Here is a 14,112-nt window from a genome sequence, read left to right as displayed (position 1 = left end):
GAGGAGCCTGATGTGGGGGCTCCATCCCAGAAGGCTGGGATCCCGTCCTGAGCTGAAGGCAGATGCTTAATGACTGAGCCACCCAGGCACCCCCTTTTAACAGTACATTTAACAAAAGTCAGCAACTGAGTGGATCTTTCTTCCCAGTGAATTTACATTTTCACTACATATTTCACTATAAGATTGGTATAACTTTGAGTAAAGACTGTTAAAAAAAAAAGCAATACAACCTTCGGAAACTTGGAAGAGATTAAAAATGAAAAGGGGTTTCATCTTACTCCATTCTGGCTATCACCCCACTTACTCAACAGAACCTGAATTATAGCCTCAATAAATAAAGTATGTCTGAAATGCATATATGTAACATTCACCTATAAGTAGCCATGTCCTTATTGACTTTATTGAGAGAATGGTCCAATTAACCATTTAAGTTATATGTACTGAAATTAGTAATTAAAAATTGTATCATGTTATGCATATTATTTAAATTAAGGGGGAGAAAAACAAGGAAAAGAATATAGCCTCTGAATCTATAGCTAAATTGTCTCTCACACTGATTATCTATAATTCATATAAGGTTTGGCATTCCAGGACCCTGTGAAAATGTAATCATTCTATGACAAAAATGACAAGTCAATGAGTCAAAAACATGATTTACCTTAATAAGGGCAAGACTCTTAATGGACAAGTAAATACCAAACTGATTAGAGAATCTTAGTGAAGAGGGGTGGGATAAACAAAAATGAGAGGAAGCCTTCTGGTTGGACCAACACCCACTGGGGAGCGTATATAAGAGCCCCAAAGCAAGAGGAGACATTTGTATTTCAGAAACCTTGTCTTTCCAAGAAACCAAGAGCAACCAGATTCCCAGCGTCATGGCTTGCTGTGTTCCCTGCTGCTGCAGTGTCCCCACCGGCCCCGCCACCACCATCTGCTCCTCTGAAAAATGCTGCCGGTGCGGAGTCTGCCTGCCCAGCACCTGCCCACACACAACTTGGTTACTGGAGCCAACCTGCTGTGACAACTGCCCCCCACCCTGCCACATTCCTCAGCCCTGTGTGCCCACCTGCTTCCTGCTCAACTCCAGCCACCCCACCCCAGGCCTGGAGACCATCAACCTCACAACCTTCACTCAGGGCTCTTGTGAGCCCTGCATCCCAAGCTGCTGCTAAATGATGTCTACTTTGCTCCGTGCCTGACAATGAAGAAGCCAGAAGCTGCCTATTCAGAATTCACTTGCCTCAGCAGTTTATCAGATGTTGAGGCAAACCAGATGGCTCAGATATGGAAAACCTACCTTTCATTTTAATGGAAAGAAAAAAAAATCAAGAAATTTTTTAAGGTTATTTGCCTGAATAACCACTTGGTTCATTTGGGCAGGTGAACATCATCTACTATCAAAATACTACCAAAATCTCTAAGAGCTCAGACTATATTTTCTGGTCATGTTGCTTCCTGGATCCCATTTCTTATACTGGATACTTTCATAGCGAAAAAAAATTCTTGATGGGTTTTCCAATAAACTTAATTTCTCTGGCAAGATACGTTGTTTGTGTATGTTAGAGTTTTGGGTATATTTCTTCAATTTTAAAAAAGGTAAAGATAAAATGATTATCTTATTTAAAAAAAGAATCTATTAGAAGAATGCTTGGAACTAGCTAGCTTGCTAACTTCAAACTGATTATCTTTTATGTTCTCTCCTTTTCCTCAGCCAAATACAATTTGGAGGTGAGCCAATATTTATTTACCTACACTTTGCTGTGTAAATCACATTATTAACTCACATAATCCTTAAAACATCACTCATAGATGAGAAAAATGAAGCTTTAAGAAATACTCAACATTCTCAAAGTTACTTAGTAAGAAACCCAGAATTCAACTCCTTGTATGTCTGATTTTAAAGTCCAATTCTTTCTACCATATGACAAGGGCTCCAATACTAAGAGCCAGAAGCTGACTGAACAGTTATGACATCAACTTCAATAGTGCAAGAGAAATAAAAAATGTAAGAATCTTTAACAAAATCATCACATCCAATTGTAACAGAAAAGGATCTGTTGGCTCACAGATTAAAAGTGGCAGGTATTCAGTTCTAAGATCTGGGTCATTTAGGGGGCCTACCAATTTCAACTTCATTTTCCCTTAAAGAGAACTTCAGTGGTCAACTCTAGAAGCAGGACCCTACGAACATATCTCTACTTGCTACCGTCCTTGGCACAGAAATTCAACTCCAGTGATTAACAGAATGCCAAAACTTTTCAGGTGATGAGCTGAAAACTAGAGCTAAAGCCTTGATTAAACATGATTTAATGGGGTGCCTCGGTGGTTCAATCAGTTAAGCGTCTGCCTTCAGCTCCGAGGGTCCTGGGATCGAGCCCGACATCAGACTCCTTGGTTGGCAGGGAGTCTGCTTCTCCCTCTCCCTCTGCCCCTCCCCTTGCTTGTGCTCTCTGTGTCAAATAAAGAAATAAAATCTTAAAAAAAAATACACATGATTTAATCTATGACTTAATTTTACTTGTTTTTAGCAACCTACTTAATTTTATCTTATTATCCTTTATCCAGCCTTAGAGAGAGAATACATATATAATACATATATAACACATATAATGAAGTATACATGTATAATACATATATAATGTATATATGTGTCATTCATATACAACGGCACAAGTCAAAATCTGAAAAGCATTGAGCTAAAACCAAAAGAATAAAGGCAAAGAAGAAAAAGGCAAGGCAAGGACGGGAAGAAGTAAATGCGTTTAAATAAATATGCTTCTCAATGTCCTTGGTGTGCCTGCCAGTCTCTCCAGAGACAGATTTCTCAGATGGTCTCACAGGCTTATTAGTGGTTTGAATGAACAGAACTCACCAGCCACGGGGTACATGGGACAAAACCTACAATAACGTCAACAGGAGATTTAGTCCATTCACTCATTCATTTGGCCAGCATTTCATGAGTGCTTCCCCTGTGCCAGGCACCGTATCTTCACAATCCTAGTAAAGATAAAAGATAGAGTGCTCTCAAGTTTCTCTCACATCTGGTGAGGGAGACAGACAAGTTATTTTTTTTTTAAATTTATTTATTTGGGACACCTGGATGGCTCAGTCAGTTAAGCATCTGCCTTCAGCTCAGGTCATGAATCCATTGTCCTGGGATCAAGTCCCACATCTGGCTCCCTGCTCAGCAGGGAGTAATAAAAGTAATAAAGTAATAAAACTTTGCTGTTTTTCTCCTGTTAATCTGTCTCATGTAAATATAATTCTTAGGCCAGCTGGAAGACCTTCAAGGGTAGAGAAAGCATTTTTCCTTCCCCACACCCCCACTGATTATAGATGGTATAATTAAAACTGGGCAAGTTCTTGTGTGCGCGTGTGCATGTGTGTGTGCATAGATTTTCAGCAATTTGAAAATCTACCATCTAATCAGAATCACCATGTTTTTCCTGCATTTGCTTAAAGGAAAAAGGTACCTTTGTTTCTAAAAATAAAATGTTTAGTATCTCTGACACATACTTTAAAACTTGCAGGTTAAACCACAAAAAAGGTAGCTCGATCTCAATAGGTCCTATATTTAGTTTATAACAAGTCAGTCACCAGGCCATCTACGGCAAATTAGCTCACCTCTCTAGGATTCACTGCTCTAATTTATAAACAAAGGAGAGTTATTCCCAGGTTTCTTAGACCATGGCAAAGAAAAAAATTTTAATAAAGTATCACAAGTCTTTTCAATAAAAGAGATGTTTACTATCATAAACTTATTACAACTGTTTCTAATCTATAACTTCAAATATTATTTAGAATTATGGAAACATTACATTCTACACAGAACAGTAACAATTTATCTTTATAAGCTTGACTCAACGTAACACTGCATTCTAAATGAGAGAGATCTCTTTCTGTCACGAAATTCTGTGAGTCTACAAACCCCTCTGTACCATTTTTTTCAATGTCAAAATAATTTCCTTCTGCTTATAATTCTGTTTTTATAACCCTTCCTATCGTAATGTATAATAACAGCAACTTATAATATGTGCATGATAAACCTTCCATCAGACCCCAAGTTCCACGAGAGCAAGAAAGAGGTGGATTTTTTTCACTGCTGTATATCCAAAATTTATCACAGTGCTTGACACATGGGAACTGCTCCATAAATGTCTATTAAATTATCTTTAAAATACTGAAAATGTTCATCAGTCCTAAGTAAAAAAGTGAGCAATTGGCAGGTAGTCACTCAAAGATAAATCTGGTTGAAGTCCAAGGACACCAGCAGAGATTACAAATCCCTTCTTCCAAGCAGAGTCATAGAGAACTTTTTTAAAATTTGAAGTTTATTAATTGCCGTGTCAGCTGTTTTCTCTAATTGTAGGTATGAACCTTCGGATAAATGCCTGCTGTTTCCTACAAGGTTGCTCTTTTACTTATCTATTTTTTTTCTTCTTTAGACTGTTTTTTCCTCTTTTCCTTACTTCGAATTTGATCTGCAACTTACTTGGATAATGTTTACCGTTGTGCAGCACTTTATGGTTGTCTATGGACAATACTCTTCCAAGCAGAAGAATGTAGATATTATGATCCTTATCTTGCAGAGGAGAAAAATGAAGCTCTAAAATGTGAATGACTCGCCATAACAAGGAAGTCAATGAGCAGGACTGGGACCAGAAAGAGCTTTCTATCTCCTAATGTGGTCCTCTTGAATCTACACGCCTTCCAGGAAACCACACAGACATGCTCCCCCACTGTGCACAGATACACAGGTATACTTATAGGAGGAGATAAGAAACAAGTGAGGAGAATCATGGCTTGAAGAATGAGTGAGTCAAAGTTGAGCGGAAGTGGTGTGAAGGTCAGGATGACCGAAGCCCACACTGTGTGGCCTCTTAAATACTGAACCATGCCTGAAGCCTAAATGGTGTATTGGAACTAAAGAGACCAGGTCCTTCCTACTACAGATACATTTGATTTGGGGAGAAAATGTACTACACTGGGGGGAGAAAAAGTGATTAAAATAAAATGTAGACAGATTAACTTGGGCCTTTAACGTCACTTTCAATTGGTAGTATTTTATGTGAATACTAGTAGCGTGGTCTTGAATTATTCTGTTACTTAGAATGTAGATCTAAACTACAAATTCAACTTTCCCACACTTAGCAGTGAATGAAGGAAACAAAGCAAGCCAGTTCTCAAGAGAGAGATAAATAGCCAATGCACACATGAAGGAATGTCTCACTTAACTAGTTATAAAAGAAATACAAATACAACAATAATGACACTTCATTTTTTTAGCCACTAAATTGGCAAACACTTTTAAAATAAAATATGCATCTTAAAAAAATAAGAAATACAAAAATAAAGATAAAATAGCCATCAAAAAGTATAGGGAAACAGCAATTCTCAAATACAGTTGGTGGGAATACATAAATAGAAAGAGGCAAAAAGAACCATTCTGAAGGGCAGTAGGTAATGAATATCAAAGGCCTTCAAATACTGTTAACTAATATTTGTTCCAATAATTCTACCCAACAATTATTTCTGTTCCTGAGATGATCAGAAATGTGCATAAATATTTCTATCCACAGTTGTTACTACTGCCACAATTACCCCCTTGCAAATAACCTAAATGATAAATCATATAAAAATTTTAAGTAACTTAGAAGTATAACTATATGATGAATGCTAGGAAACATTAAGAATAACATTATCAAATACACTTAAGGATACAAGATAATGAAAATATGTATTTTAGGCAAAAAGGCAAGTTACAGAACAGTAGGTAATGATTCCAGTAACATAACAAAATAAATAAATGTATAGAAAAATGACTAGAGGGATATACACAAATATTCAAAGAGACTTTCTCTTGATGATAAAATTATAAGTGAGTTTTCTTTATACTTTTCTATTTTGTCCAAATTTTTAAATATATAATATTTATAGTCAAAGATGGAATAACAGGTGTCTTTTCAAAGTCTGCCCAAGTTTCTCAATAGAGCATTTCTCCATATTAACGTAAGTATGATCTTCAAAAGCCCCAACACTTAACTAATACAATGTTACATGCCGATTACATCTCAACAAAAAATTAAGTAATTTTTTTAAGTGCCAAAGCTAAAAGAAAGTTACTAAACTTAAGTTCAACTTTTTCCAAACAAGAATACATCATCAGGCCAACTGATACAGATAAAGGCAAAGAGAATAAACATTAGACCAGCACTAGAGATAAGATCTACATACTACAGGTATACTATTGAGCAATATTCCCCAAAAAATCTGGTGTTGGAATTATAATAGCAGAAGCTTTTGGTGATATGTCATAAAGCTTGTGTTCCAGTCACAAACAGCAAGAGTAATCAGTTCAGATTTAGCAAGGAACTCAAATAAATGTTAATTAGGAGAATAGAGACTCTTTACAAGCATCTAAATGTCAAACCAGTCAGAGGATAATGGGTACACGAATATAAACAAGAACCAGGAAAGAAGCTTTCTGGTTGGACCAACACCCACTGGGGAGGGTATTTAAGAGTCTCAAAGCAAGAGGAGACATTCACACCTTAGACGCCTCTCTGTCCTTACAACTAAATCAATTAAAAACACAGATTCCCAGCGTCATGGCTTGCTGTGTTCCCTGCTGCTGCAGTGTCCCCACCGGCCCCGCCACCACCATCTGCTCCTCTGAAAAATGCTGCCGGTGCGGAGTCTGCCTGCCCAGCACCTGCCCACACACAACTTGGTTACTGGAGCCAACCTGCTGTGACAACTGCCCCCCACCCTGCCACATTCCTCAGCCCTGTGTGCCCACCTGCTTCCTGCTCAACTCCAGCCACCCCACCCCAGGCCTGGAGACCATCAACCTCACAACCTTCACTCAGGGCTCTTGTGAGCCCTGCATCCCAAGCTGCTGCTAAATGATGTCTACTTTGCTCCGTGCCTGACATTGAAAGAATCAACCCAGAAGCTTTAGCATTCACCTGTCTCAGTACCTGCAACTCATCGCTTCTGCTTTCCAAGTTGGAACAAGGATGACATTATCTCTGACAACCATGGCTCAATAAGAAACGAAGAGACTTTCAATGGCCATGTGGTAGATATTAGCGATCAAGGGCAATTTGAATAGGTGGATGCTACTGGCTTCCCAAAGTTTTTCATTTCCTCCATATTAAAGTTTACCTTTCTGTGGGTGCTTTGGGAATTCTGTTTCCAGTGTTGGGTGGTATCTTTCTGGAAACTGAGGAGCTTCTTCATGATCATACTAATAAATTTTACATCTCTGGCATAGCACAAATGTCTACAGTTACGTTTGTTTATTCCTATTAATTCATTAAATGTACTTGACTCCAAAAGTCAGCATTTTAAGGACTAAGAACATCTGCAAAACTAAAAATGGTGACGGTGGGGCGCCTGGGTGGCACAGCGGTTAAGCGTCTGCCTTCCGCTCAGGGCGTGATCCCGGAGTTATGGGATCGAGCCCCACATCAGGCTCCTTTGCTATGAGCCTGCTTCTTCCTCTCCCACTCCCCCTGCTTGTGTTCCCTCTCTCGCTGGCTGTCTCTATCTCTGTCAGATAAATAAATAAAATCTTTAAAAAAAAATGGTGACGGTACAAATATTTCTTGCTTTTATTGTTCTTGTTGTTTAAAGAAGCTAAATGGCCTTGGATATAAGATGGTCCACTCTATCAGCATACTTGCAAATAGACTTTTCCTGACTTGTCCTCCCAAGAAATGGTTTAATGTAAATTGGGAAGAACTGAACATGATATGAAAACCTAACATATCAACTCCAAATGACCTGATGTGTTTATGCAAAAAAATTAGTAACTTTATAATGTCATTATTCACTTAGTAAATATTTATTAAATACCTAATTATGTGCCCTATATTTTATTGTCCCTGCTCAAAATAAGCAGACCCGTCTAGCAGGTCAGGCAGATACAAACACAATACCCATTCATTCCTTCGTACAATTAACAATTATTTATTGAATGCCAGGCACTCTATTATAATAAAAAATATAACTGTTCTAGTAGTATTAGTAAAGTGCTGTGATACCATAAAATTGAGGACAATTAAGAAATTAAGATTGCTGCCATGGTGATAAAAAGGAGAAAGACATAGTCAAAGACAAATTGACTGGAGCTGGTGGTCAAAGGGATATGAAAGAGAAGAAGGTGTCAACGAGAGATTAGGCAGTGGGGTTATGTCACCAACCGAGCACAGGAGCAGAGAAGGAAGAGAGAATTAAAAAAAGGAAATACTGTATTCTTGCTCTAGATATGTCAAATTTGAGGCACAACTCTGTATCTAAATGGGAGGTGAGTGAGCTGGAATTTGCACAACAGTGTTCTAAAGAGGAAGAAGATGTATGAGGAAAGGTGCACCAGTCTGTGTAAAAGTTCTTAATCAAGTACTTGGCAAAGGGCTGGGCTGCATGCATCCAGGATAAAATTCCGTGAGGCTAACAGTAGCTGCTGGGGGATAAAGAGCTGAACGGAGACACCAGAAGACAATCAATAGTAACAGAGTGACACATCCAGAGATGACAAAGCTCTCAGTACCATTGGCATTCAACTGATGTTCCAGAAGGACACACCAAAAGAGTAAAAAAATCACAAGCTGAGTAAAGAACATACCAAATTATACATACTATAGAAAAGTCCAAAAACCAAGCCTGAGAGAATCAAGAGACTCTTCCAGTGATTAACTTCCTGTCAGAACAAAACTCAACACTCAGCACTCTACAACGTATCAAGACTTCCTAAAATGTATCATCCAGAATGAACAACATATAATTAAAAGTTGCCAGACTGGGGTGCCTAGGTGGCTCAGTCAGTTAAGCAACTAACTCTTGGTTTTGGCTTGGGTTGTGGTCTCAGGTTGTGGAACTGAGCCCCACTTGGAGCTCCACACTCAGTGGGGAGTCTGCTTCCTCTCCCTCTGTCCCTCCCATCACTCACGCATGATCATTCACTCTAATAAATAACTCTAAAAAACAAAAACAAAAAAACCCACAAAATTTGCCAGATATGAAGAAGCAGGAGAATGTCATCCATAATAAAGGGGAAAAAATCAGCCAATATAAACAGGTCCACAGATACACAGATATTAGAATTAGCAGACAAGAATTTTATAATAGTTATTATTATAAAAGTTATTGTAAGTATTTTCATGGACATAAGGAAAGATGAACACAATGGGAAAGGAAAAGAGTGAACAAGATGAAGAAACTCACCAGAAAAGTGAAATTTAAAATTTTTATTTAATAAACTAATAACAAGCTAAATTAAATTTAAATTATTTAAATGAGAAGCAAATAAGATTCTAGAACTAAGGAGTACAATCTGAAATAAAGAATTCAATGGATGGCCTTAATACCAGATGGGAAATTGCCAATTAGGAGAGGGTGAATTAAGATAATTCAAAATAATCGTAAGACAGATCAACATTATCAAAACTAAAACAGAGAAAGGGATTGAAAAAAATGAACTAATCCGAGCAGCCTCCTGTGAGACAGCACCAAGTGACCCAACAATTATGAAATAGGAGTTCCAGAATGAAAGGAAAAGAGGGCAGAAAACTGGGTGGGGACTGATATTTTCCAAATTTGGTGATACAACTTATTAACCTACAAATTGGAGACTCTCAACAAACCCCAAACAGGTAACACAACCTACACACACACACACCACCTAGATATACCACAAACTGTTGAACAAAAAAGATCAATAGCACACCTTAAAAGAAATAGGAGTAAATACACATTAAACAGCAGCAAAGAGAAAAAGAACGTACGACTTCTCGGCAGAAAAAAATGGAGGTCAGGGGACGATCAAATCTCATTTTAAAGGTCCTGGAAATTTAGAGGAAAAAAAAAAACTATTAACACAGAGTTTTATAGTTTGTAAAAACCACTTTCAAAATGGAAGGAAAATAAAAACACGTTTAGAGAAGGCTGATAAAAAGCGTCCTCCGAAAATCACTTTCGAGCTCTGGTTCAAGATGGCGACGACCGAGAAGCTCCTGAACGCTCCTCCTCCCACAGAGGCGCCGGTCTACAGCTACCCTGGGAACAACTTTCTCTCACAGAAACCTAACGGCTGGGGCTGAATGCCACACCAGGCCACCGCAGTGGGTAGGACAGGCGGGGGCACAAGAGGGCCATCAGCCCCCCAACCCTCCCACCTCTGACCCGCAACCAGGAGAGAACGCCGAACCCGGAGCCTCTCCCTGAGTAGCTAAGCGTTCAAACCCCACATCGGGGATCCCAAGCGTTCAAACCCCACATCGGGGATCCCGATTTTCAGACACGCACTCGAAAGACAAGTTCCCAAAACAGCCAATCCTGAAAACCAACGGGGGCTCGCATGCCAAGCCCCACGAGACAGCGGTCTGAGAAAAGGGCTCGTAAGGAGCTCGCGCTTGGACTCCGGTGCAGGGCCCAGCTCGAGGCAGCCGACGGTGGCCAGACTTCGAGGGAAGGAGGCGCTCCCGCTTGGTGAAGCGTGGGTGGTTGAGGGGCAGGCACTGCTCCACACACACCGAGGAGCCTGCAGGGACCTCACGGACCCCAGGCTGGTGGGCGCCATCTTGGCATTCTCCCGCGCACTCGCCAGCGGGAGCATTTCCCTAACCTGAGCGTTTATTATAATCAGCTGGTGCCCGGATTTTGCAGCCACAGCTGCCTAGCGGATGCATCTGGATCACCTGGCTCTGGAGGCCAGGGGAGCTTGTGTTCCTGGTCCCATGGTATTGTAATAATTCGTGTCACCCAGGAAGGAGCTCAGAACCCTGTCTGGCACCCCAATTTTGGGGAGTGCTACAAGGGGACACCTATTGTGGCCAGTGAAGCTTATGTTCATGTGTCCCACAGGACTGTAACCAAGGAGGAAGAGTTCTTACCCGGGAGCTTGGTCTTTCCAGGAGGCCTTTAGCTAATCATCATGGCTGCACCTGAGGGGCAGATTTCTAATTAAACATACATCTGTAATCCTTTCTAGAGACCCCAGAGGGTGGACGCCGTATTCACCTTCACGCTCTGCAGCACTTCAGAGCACCAGTGTCCCCTAAAAGGGAACTTCACACACGTCTGGTGCCCTGGTTTTTGTCTGGTGCCCCTGTTTTTTCAGCTGCTGCCTAAGGGACACCCCTTGATTACTTGGCTGTGGGGGAGGGGTTGCACTTTTGGTTTCCACAGGACTGTGGCAACTGGGGAGGCGGTTCTGTGGAGCTGCTCTCAAGGAACTTAGACTATGGACACCATCTTGGGCCTTGTCTCTGCCTTGCTCCAGCTCAATGGTATGACCCAGAAAAGGGCTTATACACTCATCTGGAGCCCCTATTTTTGTGACGGCCGCTCAGAGGACGCCTCCAGGTCACCCAGCTTTGCCGGCCAGTGGAGCCTATGCTTACGGTCCCACCGGACTGTATATATTTGCATACTTTAAAAAGCTAATGCCTAAGGATCTGGTCCAGATGCCGACCAAGATCCTCCCCCTTGGGGCACAGACAGATCTTGGCACATCCTTAACTGCTGGGAGCTATTAAAAATATAATAGGCTACTTGGACAAACACAGAGGTTTGAAACACAATCAAGAGCCAGGGCAGGGCTGAACAACAAGGTTCATCTCCTATATAAGGCCACTCCTTCAAGACTGGGACAGGTGGTTCTTTCATCTACTGTATAGAAACCAACATAAGGAGTCAAGCAAGATGAAGAAACAGGAGTATCTTCCAAATGAAAGAATAAGATAAAAACAAAATGGACTAAAGACTGGAACATAAGACCTGAAACCATAAAACTCCTAGAAAAAAACATAGGCAGGAAGCTCCTGGATATAGGTCTTGGCAATGATTTTTTAAATTCGATCCCCAAAGCAAAAGCAACAAAAGCAAACAAGTGGTACTATATCAAACTAAAAAGCTTATGCATAGCAAAGGAAATCATCAAAAAAATGAAAAGGCAACATACTGAATGGGAGAAAATATTTACAAATCATGTATCTGATAAGGGGCAAATGTCCAAAATGTATAAAGAACTCATACAGCTCCATACCAAAAATACAATCCAATTAAAAAATGGGCTGAAGTTCTAAATAGACATTTTTCCAAAGAAGACATACAAATGGCCAACAGGTACATGAAAAGATGTTTACATCATTAATCATCAGGGAAATGCAAATCAATACCACAATGAGATACCATCTCACATCAGTCAGAATGGCTAGTATCAAAAAGATAAGAAATAACAAGTGGTGGCAAGATGTGGAGAAAAGGGAACCCTTGTACACAGTTAGTGGGAATGTAAATTGGTGCAGACACTATGGGAAACAGTATGGAGGTTCCTCAAAAAATTAAAAATAGAACTACAATATGATCCAGAAATTCCTCTTCTGTATATTTGTCTGAAAAAAAATGAAAAATACAGACTCAAAAAGATATATGCATTCCCAGGGGCTCCCGGGTGGCTCAGTAGGTTAAGCATTTGCCTTCAGCTCAGGTCATGATCCCAGAGTCCTGGGATCCAGCCTGCGTGGGGCTCCCTATCAAGCCAGGAGCCTGCTTCTCCCTCTTCCTCTGCCCCTCCCCTCCTGCTCGTCCTCACCTCTTGCTCTCCCTCTCTCTCTCTCAAATTAAAATCTTTAAAAAAGAAAGATATGTGCACTCCCATGTTAATTGCAACATTATTTACAATAGCCAAGATTAGAAACAACTTATATACATATACGGAATATTATTCAGCCATAAAAAAGAATGAAATCTTCCCATTGCAATAACATGGATAAACCTCGGGGGTATTATGCTAAGTAAAAAAAGTCAGACAGGGGCGCCTGGGTGGCTCAGTCGTTAAGCGTCTGCCTTCGGCTCAGGGCATGATCCCAGGGTCCTGGGATTGAGTCCCGCATCTGACTCCCTGCTCTGCTGGGAGCCTGCTTCTTCCTCTCCCACTCCCCCTGCTATAGCATGTAATAACCACTTTAGAAAGTTTTCTTTTAAGTTTTACTTTTTGATAATCTTAAGCACAATTATTTTATTGCCACTTTATTTAGTAGCTCCTGTGCATTTACCCTAATGGTAAGGGAGGAAGGAAGGAAAGAAGAAAGGAAGGTAGGGAGGAAGGAAGGAAGGAAGGGAGGAAGGGAAGAAGGGAGGAAGGAAGGGAGGGAGGAAGGGGAGAAAGGGAGGAAGGGAGAGAGGACAGGGGAAGGGAGAGAGGAATGAGGAAGGGAGGAAGGAAGGGAAGGGAGGAAGGGGGGGAGGGGGGAAGGAAGGGAGGGAGGAAGGGAGGAAGGAAGAGAAGAAGGGAGGGAGGAAGGAAGGGAAGAAGGAAAGAGCAAGGGAGGAAGGAGGGAGGGAAGGAAGGGAGGAAGGAGGGAAGGAAAAAAGAAAATACTCTCCTGCTGGTACAAGTGACAACATGGATGACATAAAAACTATGATGTTGAGCCAAAGAAATCAAATTTAAAAAGTATGCACACTGTGTGATTTTACTTATGAAACTCACAAATAGGGAATACCAATCTCTGGTAACCAGAATCAGAGAAATGTTTACCTTTGGGAGGTAGGAAATGAGTGAAAAAGGGTGCACGGCAACATTCTGGTATCGTGGCAATGTTAGATATCTTGGCTGGAGTGAGGGTTACATATGTATATGCATTTGTCAAAACTGCATTTCAACATATGTAAATTTTATCTCAATTTAAAAATGTTATGCATTTGGCAATTAGGGAGTTATTGGGGACCAAGACTGATCAGCTGGAGACCGTGCATTGGCACTAAATGTTACTGTTTATAAAGTGAAAGATATCCATACTGTTCAGGCCTTGACAACTCGATGTAGAAGTGACAGGTTATTGTTTTTCCCTACAGCGAGAACTAAGTCCCAAAGGAGTTGCATGACTAGATGAAGACAATACAGCTAGTTAGTACCAGCACTGGAACAAGAATGCAAACATTATGACCAGCAGGACCTTGCTTTGTCCTCTGCCAACCTCCCTTGTCCTGCAGCATTCAGTTTCTTTCATAAGCAATTATGTGTCAAAACAGAAACCTCTACTGAGCCAAGCGGTTATATTTTTAGCAAACATTTATTAAGGGCCTATTCTATTATGTCCCAAG

The 14,112-nt window shown here is 40.6% G+C and overlaps 1 protein-coding gene across 1 annotated transcript; it reads left to right on the top strand.

Annotated features, from left to right (window-relative positions):
• Positions 1-833: 833 nt before the first annotated feature.
• Positions 834-6,905, top strand: LOC100466677 (keratin-associated protein 3-3). Its single transcript, XM_011231989.3, has 2 exons — positions 834-863; positions 6,597-6,905. The coding sequence occupies exon 2, from the start codon at positions 6,609-6,611 to the stop codon at positions 6,903-6,905; it is 297 nt and encodes a 98-aa protein (XP_011230291.1). The 5' UTR covers positions 834-863; positions 6,597-6,608.
• The last annotated feature ends 7,207 nt before the right edge of the window (positions 6,906-14,112 follow it).

Source organism: Ailuropoda melanoleuca, chromosome 13 (genome assembly GCF_002007445.2).
Source record: "Ailuropoda melanoleuca isolate Jingjing chromosome 13, ASM200744v2, whole genome shotgun sequence".
Classification (NCBI taxonomy): Eukaryota; Metazoa; Chordata; class Mammalia; order Carnivora; family Ursidae; genus Ailuropoda; species Ailuropoda melanoleuca.
Note: the sequence above shows the minus strand (reverse complement) of the source record. Positions and strands in the feature narration are given on the sequence as shown.

Bases quoted from the DNA above. Each gene is read 5' to 3' on its own strand.
- LOC100466677 (XM_011231989.3), top strand. From the start codon at position 6,609: ATGGCTTGCTGTGTTCCCTGCTGCTGCAGTGTCCCCACCGGCCCCGCC.